This window comes from Palaemon carinicauda, chromosome 11, assembly GCF_036898095.1.
Source record: "Palaemon carinicauda isolate YSFRI2023 chromosome 11, ASM3689809v2, whole genome shotgun sequence".
NCBI lineage: Eukaryota > Metazoa > Arthropoda > Malacostraca > Decapoda > Palaemonidae > Palaemon > Palaemon carinicauda.
Window position 1 is genome coordinate 72,167,116 of NC_090735.1, and position 25,557 is coordinate 72,192,672.

At 43.5% G+C, this 25,557-nt stretch overlaps 1 protein-coding gene across 5 annotated transcripts in view; it reads right to left on the minus strand.

Annotated features, from left to right (window-relative positions):
* Vav (Vav guanine nucleotide exchange factor) overlaps positions 1-25,557 on the minus strand; it is a 385,659-nt gene that overhangs the window by 68,829 nt on the left and 291,273 nt on the right. For all 5 annotated transcript variants that reach the window (XM_068383125.1, XM_068383124.1, XM_068383126.1 and 2 more), the window contains one exon: positions 16,576-16,696. In XM_068383125.1, the coding sequence (XP_068239226.1) occupies positions 16,576-16,696 (121 nt within the window). The remainder of the gene's footprint in view (positions 1-16,575; positions 16,697-25,557) is intronic.

Genomic DNA, 25,557 nt, shown 5'->3' on the forward strand with positions numbered 1-25,557 from the left:
TAGGTTCTGCTGACCCCAAAGGAAACACGAGAAAATATGGAAAACTACGCAAAAAACTCTCTAGTGTATAAGTAACCCACCTCAGCAAAAATCCTTGGAGATGCATTCTTCCACTGACAGTGTATCTCATGGCAGTTAAAGGATTTAAGGGTCATATAGGGGAAGGTGATAGGGGGAAAAAGGGGTAAGGAAGGAACCTGTCTCTCTTGGACTTACCGCTCGCGGCTTCCCCGGGGCTACACCTTTAAATCTTTTGGAGCATGGAAATGCCGGGACCGAGAGAGAACCCGTCCAAGGATCTCCTCGAACAATCCTTCAAGTAGTGAGCCGTAAAGGTAAACTGTCTAGACCATGTACCTGCCCTCAGGATTTGGCCCACTGCCATGTTTCTTTCAAAGGCCAACGAAGTACTCAGTCCTCTAATGTCGTGGGGTCTAGGCCTTCCTGGAAGAGGGACCCCGGCACTACTGTAGGCTTACATGATCACCTGGCGTAGCCGGAAGGAGATCATATTTTTGGACACCGGCTTCTTCACCAGTCCTGAGGAGACGAACAGACTCTTGGTTTCTGGGCGAAGTTTGGCCGTCGTCTCTAGGTACTTCCGTACTGCCCTGACTGGACACAAAAGCAAGTCCCTCGGGTTGTCCGAACGCGGGATAGCTGGCACTGAGAACCCTTCAAACTTGGGGTCCCAAATAGCTGGATTCTGAGTCTTGGCTACGAAGGAGGGTAAGAATCTGAAGGTAGCTTCTTGCCAGCCCTTCGAGTGTGAGATCTCGTAAGACAGGCCATGAATCTCACCTACTCTTTTTGCTGATGCCAGAGCTAACAGAAAGACAATCTTGAGGGTGAGCTCCTTGTCTAGAATGTCTTTGAGAGCCTCAAAGGGAGGTTTCGAAAGCATCTTCCGTACCATAGCCCCATCCCACTGGGGCACTCTAGCGACTTGGGGGGAACACGACTGCTCAAAGCTCTTGATGAGCATCGAGATATGTCTGGAGGCACCTGGGTCGATGCCCTTCAGAGGAAGACTTGACCCAGCGCTGCCCGGACTCCTTTAATGGCTGTGATGGACGTGCCCACTTCGTCCTTGAAATAGGCCAGGAAGTCTGCTATCTCGTGAATGGAGGCCCCTAACGGCCTGATGTTCTTCGAGGAGCACCCCTTAGTGAAGGTAGCCCACTTCGCCTGGTACACCGTGACTGACGAACGTCTCAGGTACCCTGACATCCTTGAAGCCGTCCTCGACGAATATCCTTCCTTTCTCAGGAGACGCTCGATAACCTACACGCATGAAGGCGGAGGGACCGAGGGTTTTCGTGGAACCTTTGGAAGTGAGGCTGTCGGAGAAGGTCTGGTCTGTCTGGAAGTGGCCAAGGTGGAAGGCGTGCCAGTTCCTTTAGATCGCGAACCACTATCTCTCCGGCCACCAGGGCGCTACCAAAGTCATCCACAGGTTGGCCGCCCGTCTCACCCTGTTGAGGACCTGTCTGAGCATCCCGAAGGGAGGGAAGGGGTAAATGCCGAGGTTGTCCCAAGGGTGTTGGAAGGCGTTCTCGAACGCTGCTGCTGGATCTGGCACAGGAGAACAAAACACGGGGAACTGCGCGTTTAGTCTCGTGGCGAAGAGGTCTATCACTGGTGAGCCCCACTTCAGGATGAGGGTTTTGGCCACTTCTGGGTGTAGGGACCACTCGGGCCCTACCACTTGACCCATCCTTTTCCCCGGAATGAACCTGGCTGAAATATTGATTTGTTCCACTTCGGCCCAATCTAGGAACTCCAACGTGAGACTGCACAGTTCCTTCGACTTCAGTCCTCCTTGCTTTTTCACGTAGGCCACCACCGTGGCGTTGTCGCACATCAGAGCCACGGTGTTTCCCCGAAGTAGATGGACGAACTCTAGGTACGCCCTTTGTACGGCTATCATCTCCAGCACGTTTATGTGCAGGTTTGTCTCCTCGACTTCCCATTTTTCCTTTTGCCGTTTTGCCGAGAAGATGGGCACCCCAACCCTCCTTGGATGCGTCCGTGAACAGGAGCATCTCCGGAGGGTCGGCTGCGAAGGTCATTCCCTTGAGGGTGTTCGTTCTGATGTGCCACCACTCCAGGACTTCTTTCGTCTCTGGGGACACCGGGACTATCTTGTGCGAAGAGTCCTATCAGTCTTTGCCAGTCCTTGGCTCTCCTGGGGTGGCCCGACAGGAAGGGCCGGAATATCTGTTCTAGGTTGTCCAGTCTCTCCGCGGAGAGGGGAAGGCTCTCGCCCACCGAGAGTCTAGGACCATCCCTAGGTAAGTCATCCTGGTGGAGGGTATCAGCTGGGACTTCTCCAGGTTGATGATGATACTCAAGACGTTTAAGAACTGCAGGAGCTTCGCGCCTTGCTCCCTCAGTACTTCCTCTGAGGCTGAAAGCAACAACCAGTCATCTATGTACCGAATCAGGCAGATGCCCTGTCGTGTGCCCAGGCTGAAACTGTTGCAAAGCTTGTTCTGTATTAAGAACATTACTCTAAAAAAATGTTGATCTATGATTAAATAATGAATCTTTTTCATGACAAGGGGAAAATAACTACAGTACTAAAGTGTGAGTTGTACCGCAACTGGAATACAAACCACGCTATTCAATAGGAGTATTATTTTCTGCGTAGCTGAAATGACAAGCCATTGAGTTTTAACAAGGGCTAACTACCTATATCGCTAGTTAGGGGGGTTAGGGGAGGGTAGCTTGCTACTGCCCCCTCTCACACACCTGTGATTGAGCTCACTTTGCTTTCGGCTTGGATGGTGAATGGACGTTGCCGCTCTTCATCCTCACCGAATATTGGCAGCCATTTTGTTTTTTCTGATGAAATCTATTTTTCAACGCGGAATTATGTTTTTATCCGAATGTGATATTTTTTCAGAGTTTGTTTATAATTATCTTTATTTGATTTCCTTTTGAAATGTACATTTTTTCTTTTTATTTTCAATAACCATTGTAAGCGCTTTCTTTCTTTGCATAACTTGACCCCTCTACAGCCCCACTTTTTTATTAAATGTGTTATTTGCTTACTTTCTAAAAATCTAACCCGAGATTCAAGCTATTGATTATAATATATATATATACTGTTGGTTTTCCACGGAATTAAACCATCGGTGGAATTAAACCATCGGTGGAATTAAACCATCGATCATACTACCTGCTTTTTCAGAAATCTCAAGTAAAGAAAAAGAAATCTTAACTAAAGGAGATAGAGCTATCTATTATTTCAGCTGATTTTCCCAGAATTAAATCAACAGTCATACTACCTGTTTATTCAGCAAGCTCAAGACAAGAAAAGATAACAGGGAAATTTTCGGTTCTTGATGGGTCCCCTTGCCTAGTGTTAGAAATCGAGGGATGGTGCCCAATGTCCAGTTCACTTGACTGTTTACCTTTTGCCCATATTTCTTGGTATTCCACTCTTTCCTCTTTTTGAGTAGTGAACATTGGATTGTGGTCGGCATTTGGACACTAGGTAGTCGGCGTGCTACATCTGGCCACAGTCCGCATACCACTACATCGTCTATATCATTTAAGGAGAAGTAAAATTGTGTATCATCTGCAAATAGTTTGAACTTCGCTCCATGCCTTTGTAGTATTTTCAACAGACCAATAGTATAGATACAGAATAAGATTAGGCCCAGTACACTCCTCTGACAATAATTTCTGTCGACCAAGTATTCTTTTAGGTATTCAAAAGCTTGATCTTCAATACTGATGGACCATAGATCACTTAGTAGCAGTTCATGCATAACTGTATCAAAAGCAGCACTAAGATCAAGTAATATTAAAATATCACATTTATTTTCATCCATCATTTACAACAGAACAGATAGTTATCTCTGTAGAGTATAATTTTCTGTAAGCAGCCTAGTTGTCTGGCAAAGCTTCTAGTTCTTCTGAGTAACTTAATTAGTTGTTCAAGAATTACGTATTCTAACACTTTTGAAATAAAGGATAGATTCGAAGTAGGTCTACATAAGCTCAATTCCTGATAAATCTAGAGCACTTTTCAGAACTGATGTTACTATGGCCAGGGTACCAGTCACCCATTGAAATACTAGCACTAAAATGTTATTGGGTCCATTGTCTGGCCACACAGTACTACATTGAGTCCATTGTCTGGCCACACAGTACTACATTGAGTCCTTTGTCTGGCCAGATAGTACAACATTAGATTCCTCTCTCTGCTTATGGCCCATTTTTCCTTTTCCTAAATATTCACTGAATAGCCTGGCCTATACTATTCACATTCTCCTCTGTCCTCATGCACCTGACAACACTGTCATTACCAAACATTTCTTCTTCACTCAAGGGGTTAACTACTATACTGTAATTGTTCAGTGGCTACTTTCCTCTTGGTAAAGGTGAAAGAGACTTTAGTTATGGTAAGCAGCTCCTCTAGGAGGAGACTTCAAAATTTTAACAATTGTTTTCTAGTCTTGGGCAGTGCCATAGCCTCTGTACCATGGTCTTCCAATGTCTTGGGTTAGACTTCTCTTGCTTGACTTGAGGGTACACTCATGCACACCATTCTATCTTATTTCTCTTTTTCATGTTATTTTGAAGATTTTATAGTTTATATATGAAAGATTTTTTTCAATGTTGTTACTATTCTCAAACTTTTCTTGTAGTTTATTTCCTTTCTTCACAGGGCTATTTTCCCTGTTAGAGCCCTTGGCCTTAGAAAATCCTGCTTTTTCAACTAGGGTTGCAGCTTAGCAAGTAATAATAATAATAATAATAATAATAATAATAATAATAAGACAATACTTAGGGAATTAATGGGAGTTTTGTTACACTAATCTTCTTAGTGCTAGTAGGCTTAGAAGGAGAGGACAATTGTATAGAACAGCTTGGTGCTGCCAAGTCTTGGGGTATGGACACAGTTGAAGCGGTCCAACCCCCCTTGTAATAATGGGATGAAGAGTCCTCGAAAGTCCTGAGAACTGTTTAAAGGAGATTAATGCCAAGGATCCCTGGATGTACGAGCCAAGCCTAGCTCGTGGACGAGCTGGAGACTGGTAATAAGGGTCTTTCAACAAGGCTGCCTGAGTGTAAGGGGAAATGGCAGGCGCAACTCTAGGGTTTTGCGAACGGGAATACAAACTTTTAACGTTCGGATTGGAGATACTTCCAAGTGCGGAAAGATCTTCTTTGGATAATCAGCCATATTAGGTTCACCACTCAAAACACTCGTGGGAGGTGAGGGATATCTATTCAGAATAGGATAATCAGGGACTGAGAGTACTGAGATTGGATCTGGCTCCGAGAGTGCAGCAGTCGTAGCCAAGGTATTAGTTACTACCGGCTCAAGCTCATACTTTACATTATCAACACTGGGTGATAAAACATTAACAAAATTATGGCCGTTGTTATCTGTGACTGGAGCCTTTAAGAGTTTCTGACATGAAGGACCAGGTTGAGGGATAATTATTGTTTCTTACCACTGCTGGAAGAAGATGGTGATTCTACTGACATCTTGCCATGGCAAAAGGGGCAAACAGGATGTGGATCAACATCTACCCGACTCATGAAGGTGCCACAGGAACATCCTCACGGCCGGAGCATGAACACATAATATTAGGCTTACTAGCCATAACTGCACTCACCTGAACTTACAGATAATAATATTGACGCAAGTGTCAGTGAAGTGATGCAATCAAACCCCTTTTTTGTTAGATTGTTTGGTCGCATAAAACAAGACTAATAGTAACCTCTTTAAATGACTCAGAAGTTTGTATCTGCGTAGGAATAAAACAGATTTTGGAGTCTGTCCTCCAAGTAACAAATCTCATGGTATGCCCTCCTTCTAAATAGAATTTCAGGACTTTGCCTCATCATAATGGTTTGATTTTGGGGATTGCAATCCTGGTAACAGATTTTGGGGGTCTTACCTCCAGACAAGTGACAGATTTTGGGGTCTGACCTTAAGTCAAATAACATAGATATAGGAGAATAGCTTTCACTTGAACTTTAAAAGATATCGAATAGGATACAGTAATTCAACATAACTCCTGACGTAAATTGCTTTCTATTTTAAACTTTTAAATTTTTGCAATCAATCAGTACTAAATTGTCTTTTCAGACAATTGGATGATTTTGACTGGCCAAAACCATCAGGTTTACATAGCAGATAAGAAAAGAATTATGGTAATTTGAGGTTAGTTAAGCTTAGTATTTAATGCATAAAACTAAATAAACAAATGAAAATTATAAACAGTAACATCAATCTTCCACGATATCTAAAAAACTTTGTAAGTAAGAAATTACATCTTATTAGATTTCTGTCTTGTAAGAAAGCAACTGGAAGAGTAGTTGAAAGGGCACTGAGGGTCTGTGTTGATAACAAGATGTATACAAGACTGAAAGATGTGGAAGTGTTTATGGATATGGTCAACGGTACTGTATGTCTGATGAGTTTTTGGTTGAAGGAAAGTTAGTTGAAGCAAAAGAATGAGGAAATAGAATGGGGGGGGATGTAAAATGGAGGTTGAACGTGGAGTAAAGTAGTTGAAAAATCCTGAGGTAAAAAGTGAATCAAGAAAGGTTGGAAGTGGCATATAACAGGATGAAAGTGGGAGAAACTGGTGATCGAGAGAGAGAGAGAGAGATAGTTGAAGCAAAAGAATGAGGAAATAGAATGGGGGGGATATAAAATGAAGGTTGAACGTGTAGTTGAGAAATCCTGAGGTAAAAAGTGAATCAAGAAAGGTTGGAAGTGGCATATAACAGGATATATATATATGAGAGAGAGAGAGAGAGAGAGAGAGAGAGAGAGAGAGAGAGAGAGAGAGAGAGAGAGAGAGAGAGAGAGAGAGAGAGAGAGAGAGAGAGAGCGCATTTGAAGAATGGCTGCAGAGTAATAATATACAGAAATATGAAGGATATAGAGAAAATTGCAGATTTAAAGTGTAAGGTAGTAAAGGCAAAGAGGGCAGCTGACTGGAGGTGGGGTTAGGGATTGGGTCATTCGTATGAAGAGAAAATGAAGTTCTGGAAAGATATGAAGCGATTAAGGAAGGGTGGATCAAGGAATGAAGACACAGTGAAAGATGTCAATGGAAGGTCTTTGAAAGATAAGGCAAGGAAAAGGTGGGCTGAGTATTTTAAATGGTTGCTGAATTTTGAGGATAATAGGGAGGCAGATATAATTGTTGTTGCAGGTGTTGAGATGCCAGAGATGCTAGATGAGAATTTGAGATTACAAGAGAGGAAGTAAAGAGAGCACTGGATTCAATGAGAGCAGGAAAAGCACCTGGTATATATGGTGTGAGGGCTGAGATGCTAAAGGAAGGGGGTATGACTGAAATGGAATGGTTGGTGAGATTGTTACCTCGGCCAACAAAATTGGAAGGAAGTTATGTTTTACTCCGTTTGAGTGTTTGTCTGAGTGTATGTATGTGTGAGGGTGTGTCTTTGTTTGTTTATGAACAGCTTCCTGGTCGTAACTTTAATTGTAGAGTGATAAAACTTGCAGGGATTAATTGTTATGTAAAAAGTTGGAAATAATTAAATTTTGGAAGGCATAGGTCAAAGGTCAAGGTCATGGTCTATTAAATACCCAATTCATGTAATCAGCCGTAAGTTTAGACATCGTTGTCACAGACTTCAAACTTGGTTCATATTTGAGTGTATGAAAATCAATGCCAATTAATACATGTCAATGTCATAGGTCAAGGTTGAATCTAAGGTCAAAGTCAAGAAAAAGGTCCAATTCCGGTCATCAACCATACAGCCACAATTTTAATTATAAAGTAATGCAACTTGCATGGATTTTAAACTGTTATATAAAGATTTGTTAAGGTTGAAGGTCAAGATCAAGTCTACGGTCAAAGTCAAGCAAAAGGTCAAATTCCGGTAATCATCCATACAGCCACAATTTTAATTGTAAAGTAATGAAACTTGCAGGGATTTTAAACTGCTATGTAAAGAGTTGGAAATTATTAAATGATTTTGGGAAAGCCACGCTGTTTTCGAGAAATAAGCTACTGTTGCGAAGATCTGCACTCTCAGAGTGCTTGTCTAGTTTACTATATGTTTTATGTTGTCAACTGTGCCAGTGGAATGCGTGTGTGTGTGTATTGTTCTGCTTCTACAAATGTAAGGAAATAAGGGAGATGTGCATGAGTGTTGTAATTCTAGGGGTATTAGTTTGTTGACAGTGGTTGGAAAAGTTATGAAAGTGTTAGTTAATAGGATAAAGGATAAAAGAGGATGCAATCTTAGAAGTGCAGGGTGGCTTTAAAAGAGGTAAGGGATATTTGGATTACATTTTTATAGTTATTCGCATATGCAAGAAATATCTAACAAAAGGTAAGGCGGTATATGTTGCATTTATGAATCGGGAAAAAGCTTAGGATAGAGTTGACAGGTATGCGATGTGGAAAGTGATGAGGTTATATGGAATTGGTTGAGGGTTGTTGCAAGCAATGAAGAATTTATACATAAGAAATGAATTAGTGAGTGTTTCCAGTGAAAGTGAGGTTAAGACAGGGATGTGAGATGTTGCCATGGTTGTTCAATTTAATTATTGATGGAGCTGTGAGAGAGGTGAATGCTCAAATGCTTGGTCGAGGATTATAACTGATAAGTGAGAGTGATCACGAGTGGGAGGTGAATCGGTTGTTTGCGGATGATGCTCTATCGGTTGCAAAATCGGAGGAGAAACTGTGCCCATTAGTACTGTAACAGAGTTTGGAAGGTTGTGTGAGAGATGGAAGTTGCAAGATAATGTGGGTAAGAGTAAGGTTATGAGATGCACAATAAGAGAGGGTGGTGCTAGATTGAATGTCATGTTGAATGGGGAGTTGCTTGAGAGAGTAGATCAGTTTAAGTACTGTACAGTACTTGGGTTCTGTTGTTACTACAAATGGTGGAGTGAAAGCAGAATGAATGAAGGATGTAAAGTGTTGGGGACAGTGAAGAATAGAGGGTTAGGGATGAATGTAAATAGAGTTCTGTATAAGAAAGTGATTGTACCAACTGTAATGTATGGATCAGAGATGTGGGGAATGAAAATGACCGAGACAGAAACTGAATGTGTTTAAGATGCGGTGTCTGTGGAGAAAGCTGGCATATCTTCATTGGATAGGGTTAGGAATGAAGTAGCGAGGATCAGAACAGGTATGAGTAGTTAAATGGCAGATAGATTGGATGAATGTGTTGAGATGATTTGGCCATGTATAGAGGATGGAAAATGGCTGTTTCTTAAAGGTGATGAATGCAAGTGTTGCTGGAAGAACTGCAAGATTAATGCCAAGGTTTAGGAGGATGGATAGAGTGAAGAAAGCCCTAGGTAACAAGGGGATAGATGTGAGAGAAGGAAAAGAGCGTGCTAGAAATATGTTATTTTCCTTAGTAAAATAAATTTTTGAATATACTTACCCGATGATCATATAGCTGCATCCCTGCTGCCAGACAGAAAAAACCTACGGGCGGAATACGCCAGCGATCGCTATACAGGTGGGGGTGTACATCAACAGCGCCATCTGTCAAGTAGGTACTCAAGTACTCGATGTCAACAAAGAACCAATTTTCTCCTCTGTCCCACTGGTTCTCTATTGGGGAGGAAGGGTGGGTCCTTTAATTTATGATCATCGGGTAAGTATATTCAAAAATTTATTTTACTAAGGAAAATAACATTTTTCAATATCAAACTTACCCGATGATCATATAGCTGATTCACACCCAGGGGGGTGGGTAGAGACCAGCATTACAAGTTAACATTATGAGCTAAGTATTCCGTATTACATTTTAGCAGTTATTCAAAATAACAAGCATAAAATAAATAAGTACCTGGTAAGGAAGACGACTTGAATAATTACTCTGCCTTTTAAAGTACGTCTTCCTTACTGAGCCTCGCGATCCTCATAGGATGCTGAGCGACTCCTAGGAGCTGAAGTATGAAGGGTTGCAACCCATACTAAAGGTCCTCATCAAAACCTCTAATCTAGGCGCTTCTCAAGAAATGATTTTGACCACCCGCCAAATCAAGTAGGATGCGAAAGGCTTCTTAGCCTTCCGGACAACCCAAAAATATTTCAAGAGAAAGATTAAAAAGGTTCTGGAATTAAGGAATTGTAGTGGTGGAGCCCCCACCACTACTGCACTCGTTGCTACGAATGGTCCCAGAGTGTAGCAGTTCTCGTAAAGAGACTGGACATTCTTAAGATAAAAGACGCGAACACTGATTTGCTTTTCCAATAGGTTGCGTCGAATATATTTTGCAGAGATCTATTTTGTTTAAAGGCCACGGAAGTTGTGACAGCTCTAACTTCGTGTGTCCTTACCTTCAGCCAAGCTTGGTCTTCCTCATTCAGAAGGGAATGAGCTTCTCGTATTAACAGTCTGATAAAAATAGGATAAAGAATTCTCTGACATAGGCAAAGATGGATTCTTAACTGAACACTATAAAGCTTCAGACGGGCCTCGTAAAGGTTTAAAATAGAACTTAAGAGCTCTTACAGGACATAATACTCTTTCTAGTTCATTTCCAACCATACGATAAGTTTGGAATATCGAACGATATTGGTCAAGGCCGAGAAGGCAGCTCGTGTTTGGCTAGAAAACCAAGATGTAGAACATGTAGCCGTTTCGGATGAGAATCCGATGTTCTTGCTGAAGGCATGAATCTCACTGACTCTTTTAGCTGTGGTTAAGCATATCAGGAAAAGAGTCTTAAAGGTGAGATCTTTCAGGGAGGCTGATTGAAGTGGTTCGAACCTGTCTGACATAAGGAATCTTAGAACCACGTCTAAATTCCAACCAGGTGTAACCAAACGACGCTCCTTCGTGGTCTCAAAAGACTTAAGGAGGTCCTGTAGATCTTTATTGTTAGAAAGATCTAAGCCTCTGTGACGGAAGACTGATGCCAACATGCTTCTGTAACCCTTGATAGTGGGAGCTGAAAGAGATCGCTCTTTCCTCAGATATAAGAGGAAGTCAGCTATTTGAGTTACAGAGGTACTGGTCGAGGATACGGATACTGACTTGCACCAGTTTCGGAAGATTTCCCACTTCGATTGGTAGACTCTAAGGGTGGATGTTCTCCTTGCTTTAGCAATCGCTCTGGTTGCCTCCTTCGAAAAACCTCTAGTTCTCGAGTCTTTCGATATTCTGAAGGCAGTCAGACGAAGAGCGTGGAGGCCTTGGAGTACCTTCTTTACGCGTGGCAGACGTAGCAGGTCCACCCTTAGGGGAAGTGTTCTGGGAACGTCTACTAGCCATCGAAGTACCTCGGTAAGTTATTCTCTCGCGGGCCAGAGGGAAGCAACTAGCGTCAACTTTGTCCCTTCGTGAGAGGCGAATTTCTGCAGTACCTTGTTGACAATCTAGAACGGAGGGATTGCATATAGATCTAGATGAGACCAATCTAGTAGAAAGGCATCTATAAGAACTACTGCTGGGTCCGGGATAGGAGAGCAAAGTATTGAGAGCCTCTTGGACATCGAGGTTGCGAAGAGATCTATGGTTGGCTGGCCCCAGGTGACCCAAAGTCTCTTGCATACATCCTTGTGGAGGGTCCAATATGTTGGAATTATTGTCCCTTCCTACTGAGACAATCTGCTAAGACATTCAAGTTGCCTTGGATGAAACTCGTTACTAGTGAAAAGTCTAGACCTGTTGAACAGGAGAGGAGGTCACTTGCGAACTCGTACCATGTCAGAGAGTAGGTCCCTCCTTGCTAGGAGATGTACATCAAAGCAGGGAGTTGACCGTGTTCACCTCCACCACTTTGCCTTGAAGGAGAGACCTGAAGCTTTCCAGGTCAGACGTACTGCCAGAAGCTTCTTGCAGTTGAAATGCATTGTCCTTTGACTCGAGTTCCATAATCCCGAGCATTCCCTACCGCCTAAGGTCGCACCCCAGCCTACGTCCGATGCGTCTGAGAAGAGAACGTGGTTGGGAGTCTGAACAGTCAGGGAAGACCCTTTCAAAGGTCGATAAAGTCCTTTCATCAAGTCAGACCAGACTTATCTTTCCGGAAACCGGGATCGAGACCGCTTCTAGCGTCTTGTCCTTTTCCAGTGAAGAGCTAGATGATACCGAAGAGGACGGAGGTGTAGTCTTCCAAGTGACACCAATTGAACCACGGATGACAGTGTCCTAACCAGACTCATCCACAGCCTGACAGGGCCGTGTTCCTTCTTCAGCATCTTCTGGATGGATAGCATGGCTGGGGGTTGATCGTCTTGTTCAGCCATGTCCTCATCAGAGGGTTCCTCATCCGAAACTGATGAGGAAACGGCAACGGAGTGGGCAACGTCTGACTCGCTGAATCCGGTCACACTGGTGGATGCGTGACGGAGCCGGACACAAGATCATGGTACTGCTGCACAGTCTGTGAACTGTCAACCATGGGGACGCGAGGAAGAACAGCGACAACCCGAAACTGTCTAGACTGTCTGGGTTGTGCAGACAACCCCCTATCGGGTTGCTGAGGTTGCCGCACTGCGTCACAACAAGTCACCTCTGCTGGTTGTTGAACGTCTTCCTAGTGACACACTGAACGTCCACAACCACCTCCGAGAGTCGCTTAACGTCAACGTGCGACTGGCAACCCACACTGGGTCGCACCGGTGGAGGAACCATCTCAACTGGCGGACGTGAGTAGGATACCTCAGCGTCAACAGGGCGTACAACCAACCGGTAGGAAGGTTGTTGGCTAGAAGGTTCTTCTCCGTAAAAAATCCTCTATCAAGGACTAAGCTTGGACTGCATGTCTTGCAACAAAGCCCATTAGGGTCTATGGGAGCAGGTGTGGCAACAGACGGGGTTAGCGACTGAAGCGGAACCATTTACCATCCCTGGAAGCATGTTATGCTTTAATTAAAGTCCATAGGAGGCTAAGCAGCTTAAGGCTCCTCTCCAAATGACAGAGTCCTCAAGGGAATATCAGAAGGAGGGAGAACAGCACTTTCTCATCTACAGGAACCATGTCCGAGAAAAGCTAGGTTATCTCAGTGAGGGTTTCACTGGTGCATAAGCAGCAGACCAGAAGGCAACGTTATGTAACTGCTTGACAGTCTGTGAACTGTCAAAAACTGAACTGTCAACCACAACAGGTGCGTGAGGACATACAGCACTGGTGCATTAGTAGCAGACCAGAAGGCAACGTCATGTAACTGCTTGACAGTCTGTGAGCTGGCAACAACTAAAGCTGTGTGGGGAAGCCTCAACTCCTGACTGACTAGTCTGCTGCGGGCGAGTGGCGGTAACCACAGTGGGTTGCGGAGGCTGACACACCGTGTCAAAACACGGCAGCTTGTGGTAGCTCACGCACGGCAACGGAGTGCTCCGTGTGTCTGTGGGAGTCAGCATGCGTCTGGCAGGGTCGACTGCGCATGGGTGGAGGAGCTCTCACAACAAGAGTGTGGGAGCAGGCAGCCATGCTGGGCGCACAACCGTGGCAGGCTGTAGGCCAACGGGTGCATCGTCAACCTTCTCCGCAGTCGGAGTGTGGGAGCAGGCAACAACCAAAGCGGAGTGGTGGTGCGTGGTGGGGACTGCCGTGGGTTGCGGAAACTAACGCATCGCGTCAAAACACGGCAGCTTGACTCCACCTTCCCACTGCTGATGCGGTAGCTCACGCATGTTAACGGAGGGAGCCGCACGTCGGCTAACGTTAACATGCGTCTGGCATGGTCGATCGCGCATCGGAGGTGGAGCTCTCCGCAGCCGGAGTGTGGGAGCAGGCAGCCTCAGCGTGAGCTGGGCGCACAACCGTGGCAGGTTGTAGGCTAACGAGAGCAGTGTAAACCTTCTCCGCACGAAACTCCTGCATAACCGCAGCTAACTGAGTCTGCATAGACTGCAGTAAAGACCACTAGGGTCTACAAAAGACGGCAACAAACGGAGCTACTGTCCGTTGTGACTGAGGGTCTAAAACAGCTGGTGCGGCAACAGACGGAGTTACTGCCTGTTGCGGTACCACCTTGCCTCTCTTGGGAGGTGTGCAGTCGTCGGATGACTGTAGCGAGTCCGAACTGACCCAGTGGCTACACCTAGGCCGTTGGACTTGCGCGGAAGGGACCGACTTGCACTTAAAAAGCTGCAAGATTTGGTCCATGGTTTCTACGAGAAACCTCTTCCGCAGACGAGGAATAAATGGGCTCTCTCGTCTTTGTGTGGGTGGGGCGATTACGTCGGCAACGTGTGTAGATACACCCGAAACCACGGAGGGAAACGTCTGTTCGTCGATCAAGGCCTGTGGAACCCATAAGTCGTTCGACATTACTTCTCCCCTGGGCTTGGGAGCTTGTAAGAGGTCCCGGACTAGGTGAACAACTGGCACGAACAGACGAACCCTCGAACGCAACACTGTAACACTTTGCGCATATCACTTTATCACTTTTGATTTTCTGTTTGCACTTATTTCACTGAAATCGAAACTTTAACTGATTTCTACCTGAAACACGCAATCCTATCCTTCATTAAAAGGTAGTAATTGCGAAAACAGTTTACAATGCAACAGAAAAACATAATTAAAGATAAAGAATTCAGTGGCTGGAAAAGAGACTAAACACTAGATCAAATAAACTACGTTTAAAATCTCTCACCGCATAAAGCCTGGGAACAAGAATAAAACTCTAGAAACGTTTTACCTTCTTCCCCTACAGCGACTAGGGAGAAGAGTAAAAAACGAGAACAACGTTACCCGCTTGAACGAAACGTTTATTCTCCTCTCTCTCCCTCCGTCTCTATCTCTCTCTCTCTTCTCTCTTGACTTAGAACCTGAGAGAAGAGCCCAATTATATATCGTAAAAACATATTATTTGCTAAAGGAAAAAACTGAAAGGTTTCCCAAATAAAAAGTTCCTTTATTTAGAATTTAAACCATTTAAGCTAAGAAAGAATGAACGAAACGCTAGAATCGGTTTACTCTTACTGCAACGTGAAACCGTGAAATACTCTCTCTCTATCGTAACGATAGAGCGCATGTTGAACGTTCTGAACGTCAACAACTGCGGAGACTAAACTAAACGTTAGTTCATCTTTGAAAACAGTACGAGACTATAAAAGAAATTCTTTCAAAAACATTAAAATTAAAAAAGTATAAATTCTTAAAAGGTAAATACGATATGACGGGCTCAATATTAATTAACTTCGGTTCCAAGTAAGGACCGCCTACTATTAGGAAAGGTCGCAAATAAACAAACATAAAAATCAATTTTTATAAGTTTATAATAAATGGAAAGTTAATCGAAGAGGCCTATAAAGGCGGAGAGATATAAAATAAATAGATCTATAACTTGTTAAGCAAAATTACCAAAAACCTAAACACACTTCCGTCTAAGGGAAGGGTCGGCCATTTAAAAGTGAAAGAGAGTCCATACTCTCTTCGTCACCAAAACTTCCGTCTAAGGGAAGGGTCGGCCATTTAAAAGTGAAAGAGAGTCCATACTCTCTTCGTCACCATAATTAAATCTATCCAAAACGAGTTCAAGTTTTGAAATGAAGATAAAACCCCTGCATAGCGAAAGCTCAAAACTGGAATAGTGTACTTCACCAAATCGTTGTGAAAACAAATCCAGTTAGGGACGGCGTATTTAGTAGGTCTTGCCTGTGGCACGACAGAGGGAAAATTGGTTCTTTGTTGACATCGAGTACTTGAGTACCTACTTGACAGATGGCGCTGTTGATGTACACCCCCACCTGTATAGCGATCGCTGGCGTATTCCGCCCGTAGGTTTTTTCTGTTGGGCAGCAGGGATGCAGCTATATGATCATCGGGTAAGTTTGATATTGAAAAAGAAATGATTAGTGAGCAATTATGACAGCTCCGATATGCCCTGCTGCCACATCAGGTCACCTAGGTGACTGCTGAGATAGCGGAAGTATGGGAGTCAGCATATGAGGCTGCACTTGTAGTGGAAAACGAGGGAGCGTGGGCTTTGGCACCCTAGCAGTACCAGCCAAACTTGGCTGAGTCCCTCATCAGGCATGGAGGAATGATGAGAAGAAAAATCCCCCGCATTTTTTTTTTTTTGTCGGCTACCTCCCAAAATTGGATCATGGTACATAGATAGAAGACTTATGTTCTTATTCTCAATACGCTACACCTTCCTGTATAGACAACCACATATCAAAACATTTTCGTATGAGAAAATAAAAGTGATTGCAATAGTGCTGACCCATATTTATCAAGTTCTTTCGATACTACCCTCAAATATTTCTTTGATTTTCTCTACTAATATAATATTCTGAAAGCATTCAGTACCCTTAACACTAGAATCCTAAGCTGAGTTTTTTATGCACTTTCCTTAAACTTCAATGAATAATAAAGCAAAAAACCTCTGATTTTAGCAACTGCATCAAGTTTCATTCTTGCATCAAGTCCCCCCAAAAATCATTCAAAGTATCCCCCATAAAAGAATTCTACTCAGAGCAAGTATCTATTTCATACAAACAGTATAAGATGTCCCCACCGTTATTTCTAAATACTTCAGGTATGAAATATTCTCAATAAATAAAATTATCACTTGCATAGGAATTTGCTTGTTGCATTACTAAACAAAGGTATTAATCATAATTAGTAATCATTACCTGAAAAATACTCCCCTTCAGCAGTTTGGTACACTTTTCACATCTAGTATTAGGTCTTGGGAATGTTGTGACGGTAAAAACGTGATGTAGCGTTAAATTTTCTGGAGGATTCAAGAACTCTCTGAAAATAAAATCATAAGGATATAACAATATCATAATTACTGTATAGTATTTGATATTCATTATATTATGAAAATTGACAGGTTTCTAAAAAAAGATACATTACTGTACAGTATACAGTATACTTTTCCCCAAAATTTAGCATTAAAGTAGTGTCCTATTATGTTTTTGAAATATGACAAGAAATGAAAATGGGTAACCCAAAAATTATAAGCACAGTGGAACCTCTATATACGATTGCCTTTACATACAATTGTTCCAACATACAACATAAAATTTGATCGCATTCTCATCTCGACACCCGACATCATACTCCAACATCCAACACAGACCATATGCGTAGAATTTTCTCGAAGTGTCGATCGTAGTTTCTTGTTTATGCCGGTAGACAGCAGCACGTCGGAGGGATGCCAGTGAGTGTTGCATCGGTCAGTTCTCTGTTCTCGTGCGCATCGTGTTGTACCCTATTCGGTCCGTTATTAACAGTGCTTACTATCTTCCTTTTTTCACGTTTCATTTTTGATTTTACGTATAATCATGGGTCCTAAGCAGCTTAAGTTTCGGTACAGGTATTAGTAGTGGTGAGAAAAGGAAGAAGGCAATGCTTTCATTAGAATTGAAGCAAGAAATTGTAGAAAAACATGAGCGCGGTGTGCGTGTGAGTGATTTGGCTAAACAATATGGCCGGAATATGTCTAAGATCTCGGCGATCATCAAGCAGAAGGCAGCCATTAAAGCAGTCAAACCATTCGAAGGAGATCACCATTATTTCAAAACGTCGCAGCCCTACCCTGGAAGAGATGGAATGCCTTTTGTTAATATGGATAAAGGGAAAAGAGATTGTTAGCAATATGATCACTGAAACGATCATTTGCGAGAAGGCCAGCACTATCTATTGTGATTTGAAGGTGGCGGGCTCTTGGGGTGACGCGAGTTCAATCGATCCTACGACAGAGTAATTCAAGGCGTCTGACGGTTGGTTCGAGAAATTCAAGAGACGGACCTGGATTCATTCAGTTGTTTGGCACGAAGAGGCTTCAAGTTCGGACACCAAGGCTGCTAACGATTTTGTTAGGAAGTTCAAAAAGATCGTGGAGGATGAAGGTTACGTAGAGCAGCAAGTTTTCAATTGTGATGAAACCGGTCTGTTTTGGAAAAAGATGCCTAGTCGAACATATATCACCGCCGAAGAGTAGAAAATGCCAGGACATAAGCCTATGAAGGATCGGTTGACTCTTGCTCTAAGTGCCAACGCCAGCGGGGACTGCAAAATCAAGCCGTTACTGGTTTATTATTCCGAAAACCCTAAGGCATTTAAGGCACATAGAGTCAATAAGGACATGCTACATGTTTTCTGGCGTGCTAATTCTAAGGCTTGGGTTACTAGGCACTTCTTTGTTGACTGGGTAAACCAAGTTTTCGGCCCTGCTGTCAAGAAGTACCTTCAGGCGAGGAATTTGCCTTTAAAGTGCTTGCTTTGCTTGGATAATGCTCCCGCTCACCCCCCAAGACTTGAAGATGATATCCTCGACCAGTTCAAGTTTATCAGAGTGCTGTATCTTCCACCAAACACCACCCCTATCCTCCAGCTCATGGACCAGCAAGTCATCTTTAATTTTAAGAAGCTCTACACCAAACACTTATTTAAGCAGTGCTTTAATGTCACGCAAAGCACCAACTTAACTTTGCGTGAATATTGGAGGAGCCATTTCAATATCATGCAAAGCTTGAAGATCATTGATCAGGCTTGGGAGGGAGTAACTAGACGGACACTGAATTCAGCTTGGAAGAAGCTTTGGCCTGATGCTGTTTCTCCCAGAGATTTTGAAGGTTTTGGCCCCGAACCTGAACATGTGCTTGCCGTAGAGGAAGACGTAGAAGAGATTGTATCCCTTGGCACGTCCATGGGTCTGGAGGTCAATGAAGATGACATCACCGAACTGGTCGAGGAGCATCATGAAGAGCTCACCACCGAGGAACTCAAGGAGCTGCATGCCATGCAGAATGATGAGTTCCAAGCGCAGTTGAGCGAGTCGGAGGAGATCGAGGAGGTAGAGCACATCTCAAGTTCGGCTGTAATAAAAGAGATGTTAGTACATCATCAACACGTGGTTGACTTCATTGATAAGTATCACCCACAAAAACTTTAGGTTTGCCGTGTAGTTTCGCAATTTGTTGATGTCTGCTTAACCCATTTCAGAAAAATTCTTAAAAGCCGTACCAAGAAACTTTCTCTCGACAGTTTCTTTAAAAAGTCTACGAAGCGGTCTAGTGATCGTGATAAAGAAACAGAAAACGAAGCAAAGAAAACTAGGATTGAACTGAGTGAAAGTGAAGCAAATTAAAAATCAAAAAGAAAATGTAAAAATATATAAAATATAAAAATTAAATAAAATAAATAAGCTAAGTTAGGTTAAAGTTCATTTAGTGTAAGTTAGAGTAAGTTACGGTACGTTATCGCAGTCACCATCTCTATCTCCTCGCCAACCGTCTGTCTCCTCCTGCGTAGCAAAGACTACACCTTCGTTGGCCTGTCTCTAAGGTAAAGTGACAATAAAAACCCCTTTTTTATTCATTATTTCTTTATAATTATTCTTTTTTACATCTCTATTATATAATGCAATTGTATTATGGCTATGTGTAATTATGTGTAGTAATTTATTAAGGAGTTATCGTAGGTTTTAGGGCTGTAGAACGAATTATGATATTTTAATTATAAAATAAATTTTTGAATATACTTACCCGGTGAATATATAATAGCTGAAACTCTGTTGCTCGACAGACAAAAAACAGTAAAAACTCGCCAGCGATCGCTATACAGGTTGCGGGTGTGCCCACCAGCGCCAACTGTCGGCCAGATACCACTCTCGATGTAAACAAAGACTCAATTTCTTCTCATCCCACTGCGTCTCTATTGGGGAGGAAGGGACAGTCGTTTAATTTATATATTCACCGGGTAAGTATATTCAAAAATTTATTTTATAATTAAAATATCATTTTTAAATATTTAACTTAGCCGGTGAATATATAATAGCTGATTCACACCCAAGGAGGTGGGTAGAGACTAGAGTTAAATATGTTTACATCGTATAAGCTAAGAGTTTTTTATTTCATTTTGGCAGTTATCAATATAACAAAACCAAAATATATAGGTACCTGGTAAGGAAGTCGACTTAGACGATTACTCTGCCTTGTAAGTACGTCTTCCTTACGGAGCCCAGCGATCCTCTTAGGATGCTGACAGACCCACAGGAGCTGAAGTATCAAGGGCTGCAACCCATACAACAGGACCTCATCAAACCCCTAATCTGGGCGCTCTCAAGAAATGACTTTGACCACCCGCCAAATCAACCAGGATGCGAAAGGCTTCTTAGCCTTCCGGACAACCCATAAAAACATTAAAACATTTCAAGAGACAGATTAAAAGGATATGGAATTAGGGAATTGTAGTGGTTGAGCCCTCACCCACTACTGCACTCGCTGCTACGAATGGTCCCAGTGTGTAGCAGTTCTCGTAAAGAGACTGGACATCTTTTAAGTAAAATGACGCGAACACTGACTTGCTTCTCCAATAGGTTGCGTTCATGATACTTTGCAGAGACTTATTTTGCTTAAAGGCCACGGAAGTTGCTACAGCTCTAACCTCGTGCGTCTTAACCTTAAGCAAAGATCGGTCTTCCTCACTCAAGTGTGAATGAGCTTCTCGTATTAACAATCTGATAAAACATGACAAAGCATTCTTTGACATAGGCAAGGATGGTTTCTTAACCGAACACCATAACGCTTCAGATTGGCCTCGTAAAGGTTTAGTACGAGCTAAGTAGAACTTAAGAGCTCTAACAGGGCATAAGACTCTTTCTAGTTCATTGCCTACGATCTCCGATAAGCTGGGAATATCGAAAGATTTAGGCCAAGGACGAGAAGGTAGCTCATTTTTGGCTAGAAAACCAAGTTGCAGAGAACAAGCAGCTTTTTCTGACGAAAATCCGATGTTCTTGCTGAAGGCATGAATCTCCCTGACTCTTTTAGCCGAGGCTAAGCATACCAGGAAAAGAGTCTTAAGAGTGAGATCTTTCAGGGAGGCTGACTGTAAAGGCTCAAACCTGTCTGACATGAGGAATCTTAGGACCACGTCTAAATTCCACCCAGGAGTAGCCAAACGACGCTTCTTAGTGGTCTCGAAAGATTTAAGGAGGTCTTGCAGATCTTTATTGTTGGAAAGATCTAAGCCTCTATGCCGGAAGACCGATGCCAACATGCTTCTATAGCCCTTGATAGTGGGAGCTGAAAGGGATCGTCCTTTTCTCAGGTATAAGAGAAAATCAGCTATTTGGGCTACAGAGGTACTGGTCGAGGATACAGAAACTGACTTGCACCAGTCTCGGAAGACTTCCCACTTCGATTGGTAGACTCTAATGGTAGACGCTCTCCTTGCTCTTAGCAATCGCACTGGCTGCCTCCTTCGAAAAGCCTCTAGCTCTCGAGAGTCTTTCGATAGTCTGAAGGCAGTCAGACGAAGAGCGTGGAGGCTTTGGTGTACCTTCTTTACGAGTGGCTGACGTAGAAGGTCTACTCTTAGAGGAAGACTTCTGGGAACGTCTACTAACCATCGAAGTACCTCGGTGAACCATTCTCTCGCGGGCCAGAGGGGAGCAACTAACGTCAACCTTGTCCCTTCGTGAGAGGCGAACTTCTGCAGTACCTTGTTGACAATCTTGAATGGTGGGAATGCGTAAAGATCCAGATGTGACCAATCTAGGAGGAAGGCATCTATATGTATTGCTGCTGGGTCCGGGACTGGAGAGCAATAGATTGGAAGCCTCTTGGTCAGCGAGGTTGCAAAGAGATCTATGGTGGGTTGACCCCAAGTCGCCCAAAGTCTCTTGCACACATCCTTGTGGAGGGTCCATTCGGTTGGAATTACTTGACCTTTCCGACTGAGACAATCTGCTAGGACGTTCAAGTCGCCCTGGATGAACCTCGTTACTAGGGAGATGCCTCGATCTTTTGACCAGATGAGCAGGTCCCTTGCGATCTCGTACAACGTCAGTGAGTGGGTACCTCCCTGTTTGGAGATGTACGCCAAGGCCGTGGTGTTGTCCGAGTTTACTTCCACCACTTTGCCTCGAAGGAGATACTCGAAGCTTCTCAAGGCCAGATGAACCGCCAAAAGCTCCTTGCAGTTGATATGCATGCTCCTCTGCCTCGAGTTCCACAGACCTGAGCATTCCCGACCGTCCAGCGTCGCGCCCCAGCCCAAGTCCGATGCTTCCGAGAAGAGAATGTGGTAGGGTATCTGAACTGCCAGGGGAAGACCCTCTCTTAGGCTGATATTGTCCTTCCACCAAGTCAGACAAGACTTTATCTTTTCAGAAATCGGGATCGAGACCGCCTCTAGCGTCTTGTCCTTTTTCCAGTGAAAAGCCTGATGGAATTGAAGAGGACGGAGGTGTAGTCTTCCTAATGATACAAATTGCTCCAGGGATGACAGCGTCCCTACCAGACTCATCCACAGCCTGACTGAGCAGCGTTCTTTCTTCAGCATCTTCTGGATGGAGAGCAGGGCTTGATCTATTCAGGGGGCCGACGGAAAAGCCCGAAAAACTTGACTGTGAATCTCCATCCCTAAATACAGAATAGTTTGGGATGGGACCAGCTGTGACTTTTCCAAATTGACTAGGAGTCCCAATTCCTTGGCCAGATCTAGAGTCCAATTGAGATCCTTCAGACAGCGATGACTGGAAGAGGCTCTGAGAAGCCAGTCGTCCAAGTACAGGGAGGCTCTGATCTCCGATAGCTCGAAACTGGTACCCCACATTCCTGTAAACAAACCTCAAAAACGGTTGGGAATCCGGGTGTATAGGAATGTGGAAGTATGCCTCCTGAAGGTCGAGAGAGACCATCCAGTCGCCTTCCATAAATGCTGTCAAGACAGCCTGGTAGACTTCATCGCGAAGTTTGTCTTGACAATGAACACACTGAGCGCACTTGCCTCTTACGTACTCCTGCAGTGAACATGGCTGCCAAATCATGGAGCTATCCCTGAGGGACTTGTCTCTGCAGAGAACGTGGCTGTCAGATCATTGGAGCCATCCCTGAAAGCCTTGTTTATGCATGACATAATTGTACAGCAAAACTTCAAAGGCTCGAAAACAGCTGTGAAGTTGACCTGTAAAATCTTGGAGCGTCTCCTGGCCAGGCACCAGGGAGAGTCTACGAGATTTTAGAAGTCTATCTGGGCAGAGGCAGGAACTCCCAAGCCGAGAACTTCTCTCGTGTCATATCAGACTCTCGCTCTATAAGCCAGTTTAAAAGAAGGGAAAGCAAAGGCTGTATCCCCCAAACTCCTCCTGGTGATAAACCAGTCGCCTAGCAAACGTAAAGCTCTCTAGGAGAGCGAGAGAGCACTAGCTTATAAAACAACGGCTTCGAAGTAGCTAGGCCTAGTGTAAGCTCTGACGTTTAGGCGAACGAGGAGCAGCAGTTACAAAAAGATCCGGACAAAGATCCTTAAAAATCAGCATGATTTAATTAAAGTCCATAGAGGGCTAAGCAGCTTTAGGCTCCTCTCCGTCTGACAGAGTCCTCAAGGGAATATCAGTAGGAGGGGGAACAGCAACTTCCTCATCTAAAGGAAGTTTGTCCGATAATAGCTGAGTCTCAAGCAAGGGAGAGACCTACCGTGGTGGCAATGCTTTACAAGCAGAGTCCACACGCACTGGTGCATTAGTAGCGGACCAGGACGCAACGTCATGTAATTGCTTGACAGTCTGTGAACTGTCAACAACAACAGGTGAGAGAGACCAGGACGCAACGTCATGTAACTGCTTGACAGTCTGTGAACTGTCAACAACAACAGGTGCGTGAGGACGCACAGCGTCCACTCGAGACTGCTTTGACCGCCTAGATTGAGCAGTCAAAACAACTCTAGAATGCGGAGGTTGACGCACAGCGTCAAAACAAGTCAACTCCGATTGTTAGCGAACGTCCTGAACGTCAACAGGAGCATCAGCAAGTGGCCTAACGTCCAAATGTGGCTGAAAATCCACACAAGACCGCATCGAGTGTGGTTCTAAACAACCTGACTGATGTGACTTAGCTATGCCAACGTCACCAGGACGCACAAAGGAACATTAGGTTGGCTGAAAGCCAGGATCTCGGATGAGATAAACGGCTAGGCTCAACGTACTAATCGGCAGAATAGTCTTCCATAAGGGAGGCAAGCTTATACTGCATGTCTTGCCGTACAACCCATTTAGGATCAACGGAAATGGTTGCGGTAAGAGATGAGGGTAACGTCTGTGACCGCAAAACCTTGCCAACAAAAAGACTCTCGGAGTCTTGTGTTACGCTTTTGTTAGGCAGCGAGCAGTTTTCCGATGACTGCATAGGGTCAGAGCTGTCCTAATGGCTACAACCAGGATGCTGGACCTGTCCTGAAAGGACTGACTTTCGCTTAAGGGCCTCGAAACCTTGTTTCAGGTTTCTTATGCGAAAAGCCTTCGGATGACGAGGAGAAAATTGTCTCTCTTGCCTTATGGTAGGAGAGATCTTGGTAAGATACACCCGATACCATAGAGGGAACGTCTGTTCGCTGATCAAGGCCTCTCGAACCCATAAGTCGTACGACATTACTTCTCCCCTGGGCTTGGGAGCTTGCAAGAGGTCCCGGACTAGGTGAACGACAGGCACGAACAGACGAACCCTCGGTAACGCAACACTGTAACACTTTGCGCAATATCACTTTATCACTAAGATTTTCTGTTTGCACTTATTTCACTGAAATCAAAACTTTTACTGATTTCTACCTGAAGCACGCAATTCTACCCTCATCAAAAGGTAGTAAATGCGAAATCAGTCGTATAATGCAAGCACATTAATACCAGCAAAACACAGTAAACATCTTTTAAGATAAAAAATTCAGTGGCTGGGGAAGAGACTAAACACTAGTTCATTCAAAACTTCGTTTTCAATCTCTCACCGTACATTGCCTGGGGACGAGAATAAAACTAAAAATGTTTTATCCTTTCTCCCCGTACAGAGACTAGGGACGAGAGTAACTCGAGAACAGCGTTACCCGCTTGAACGGAACGTTTTCTCTCCTCTCTCTCCCTCCGTCTCTATCTCTCTCTCTCTCTCTCTCTCTTGATTTCGCTCCTAAGAGAAGAGCCCAATTACGTTTCGTCAAAAAAACATGTTATTTGACCAAAGGAAAAAACTGAAAGGTTTTTCAATTAAAAAGTTCCGTTAAAATAGAATTTAAAACATTTAAGCTTTGAAAGAAGAATGAACAAAACGTCAGAATCGATTTACTCTTTCTGCAAAGTGAAACCGTGATACTCTCTCTTTCTATCGTAACGATAGAGCGCAAACTGCGTAGCATAAATAAACTAAACGTTAGTTCATCTTTGAAAACAGTACGAAGACTATTCAAAGAAAATCTTTCATAAAATATTTATTAAAAATATTCATTTAAAAAGTTTTAAATCATTAGCTCTTTAAAAGCTATTACGATTGAAAAGGGCTCAACGTTGTTTAACTTCGGTTTCCAAGTTAGGACCGCCTACTCTCAGGAAAGGTCGCATATAAACAAATCATTAAAATTTATTTTTGTTTATTATAAATGGAAAGTTAATCGAAGAGGCCTAATAAAGGCGGTGAGATATAAAATATATAGAGGAAAATCTATAATTAATTTATAACGTGTTAAGATCATTGCTAAAAGCCTAAACACACTTCTGTCTAAGGGAAGGGTCGGCCATTTAAAAGTCAAAGAAAGTCCATACTCTCTTTGTCATCAAAAATTAAATCTATCCAAAAACGAGTTCAAGATTTAAGATGAAGATAAAACACCTGCACTGC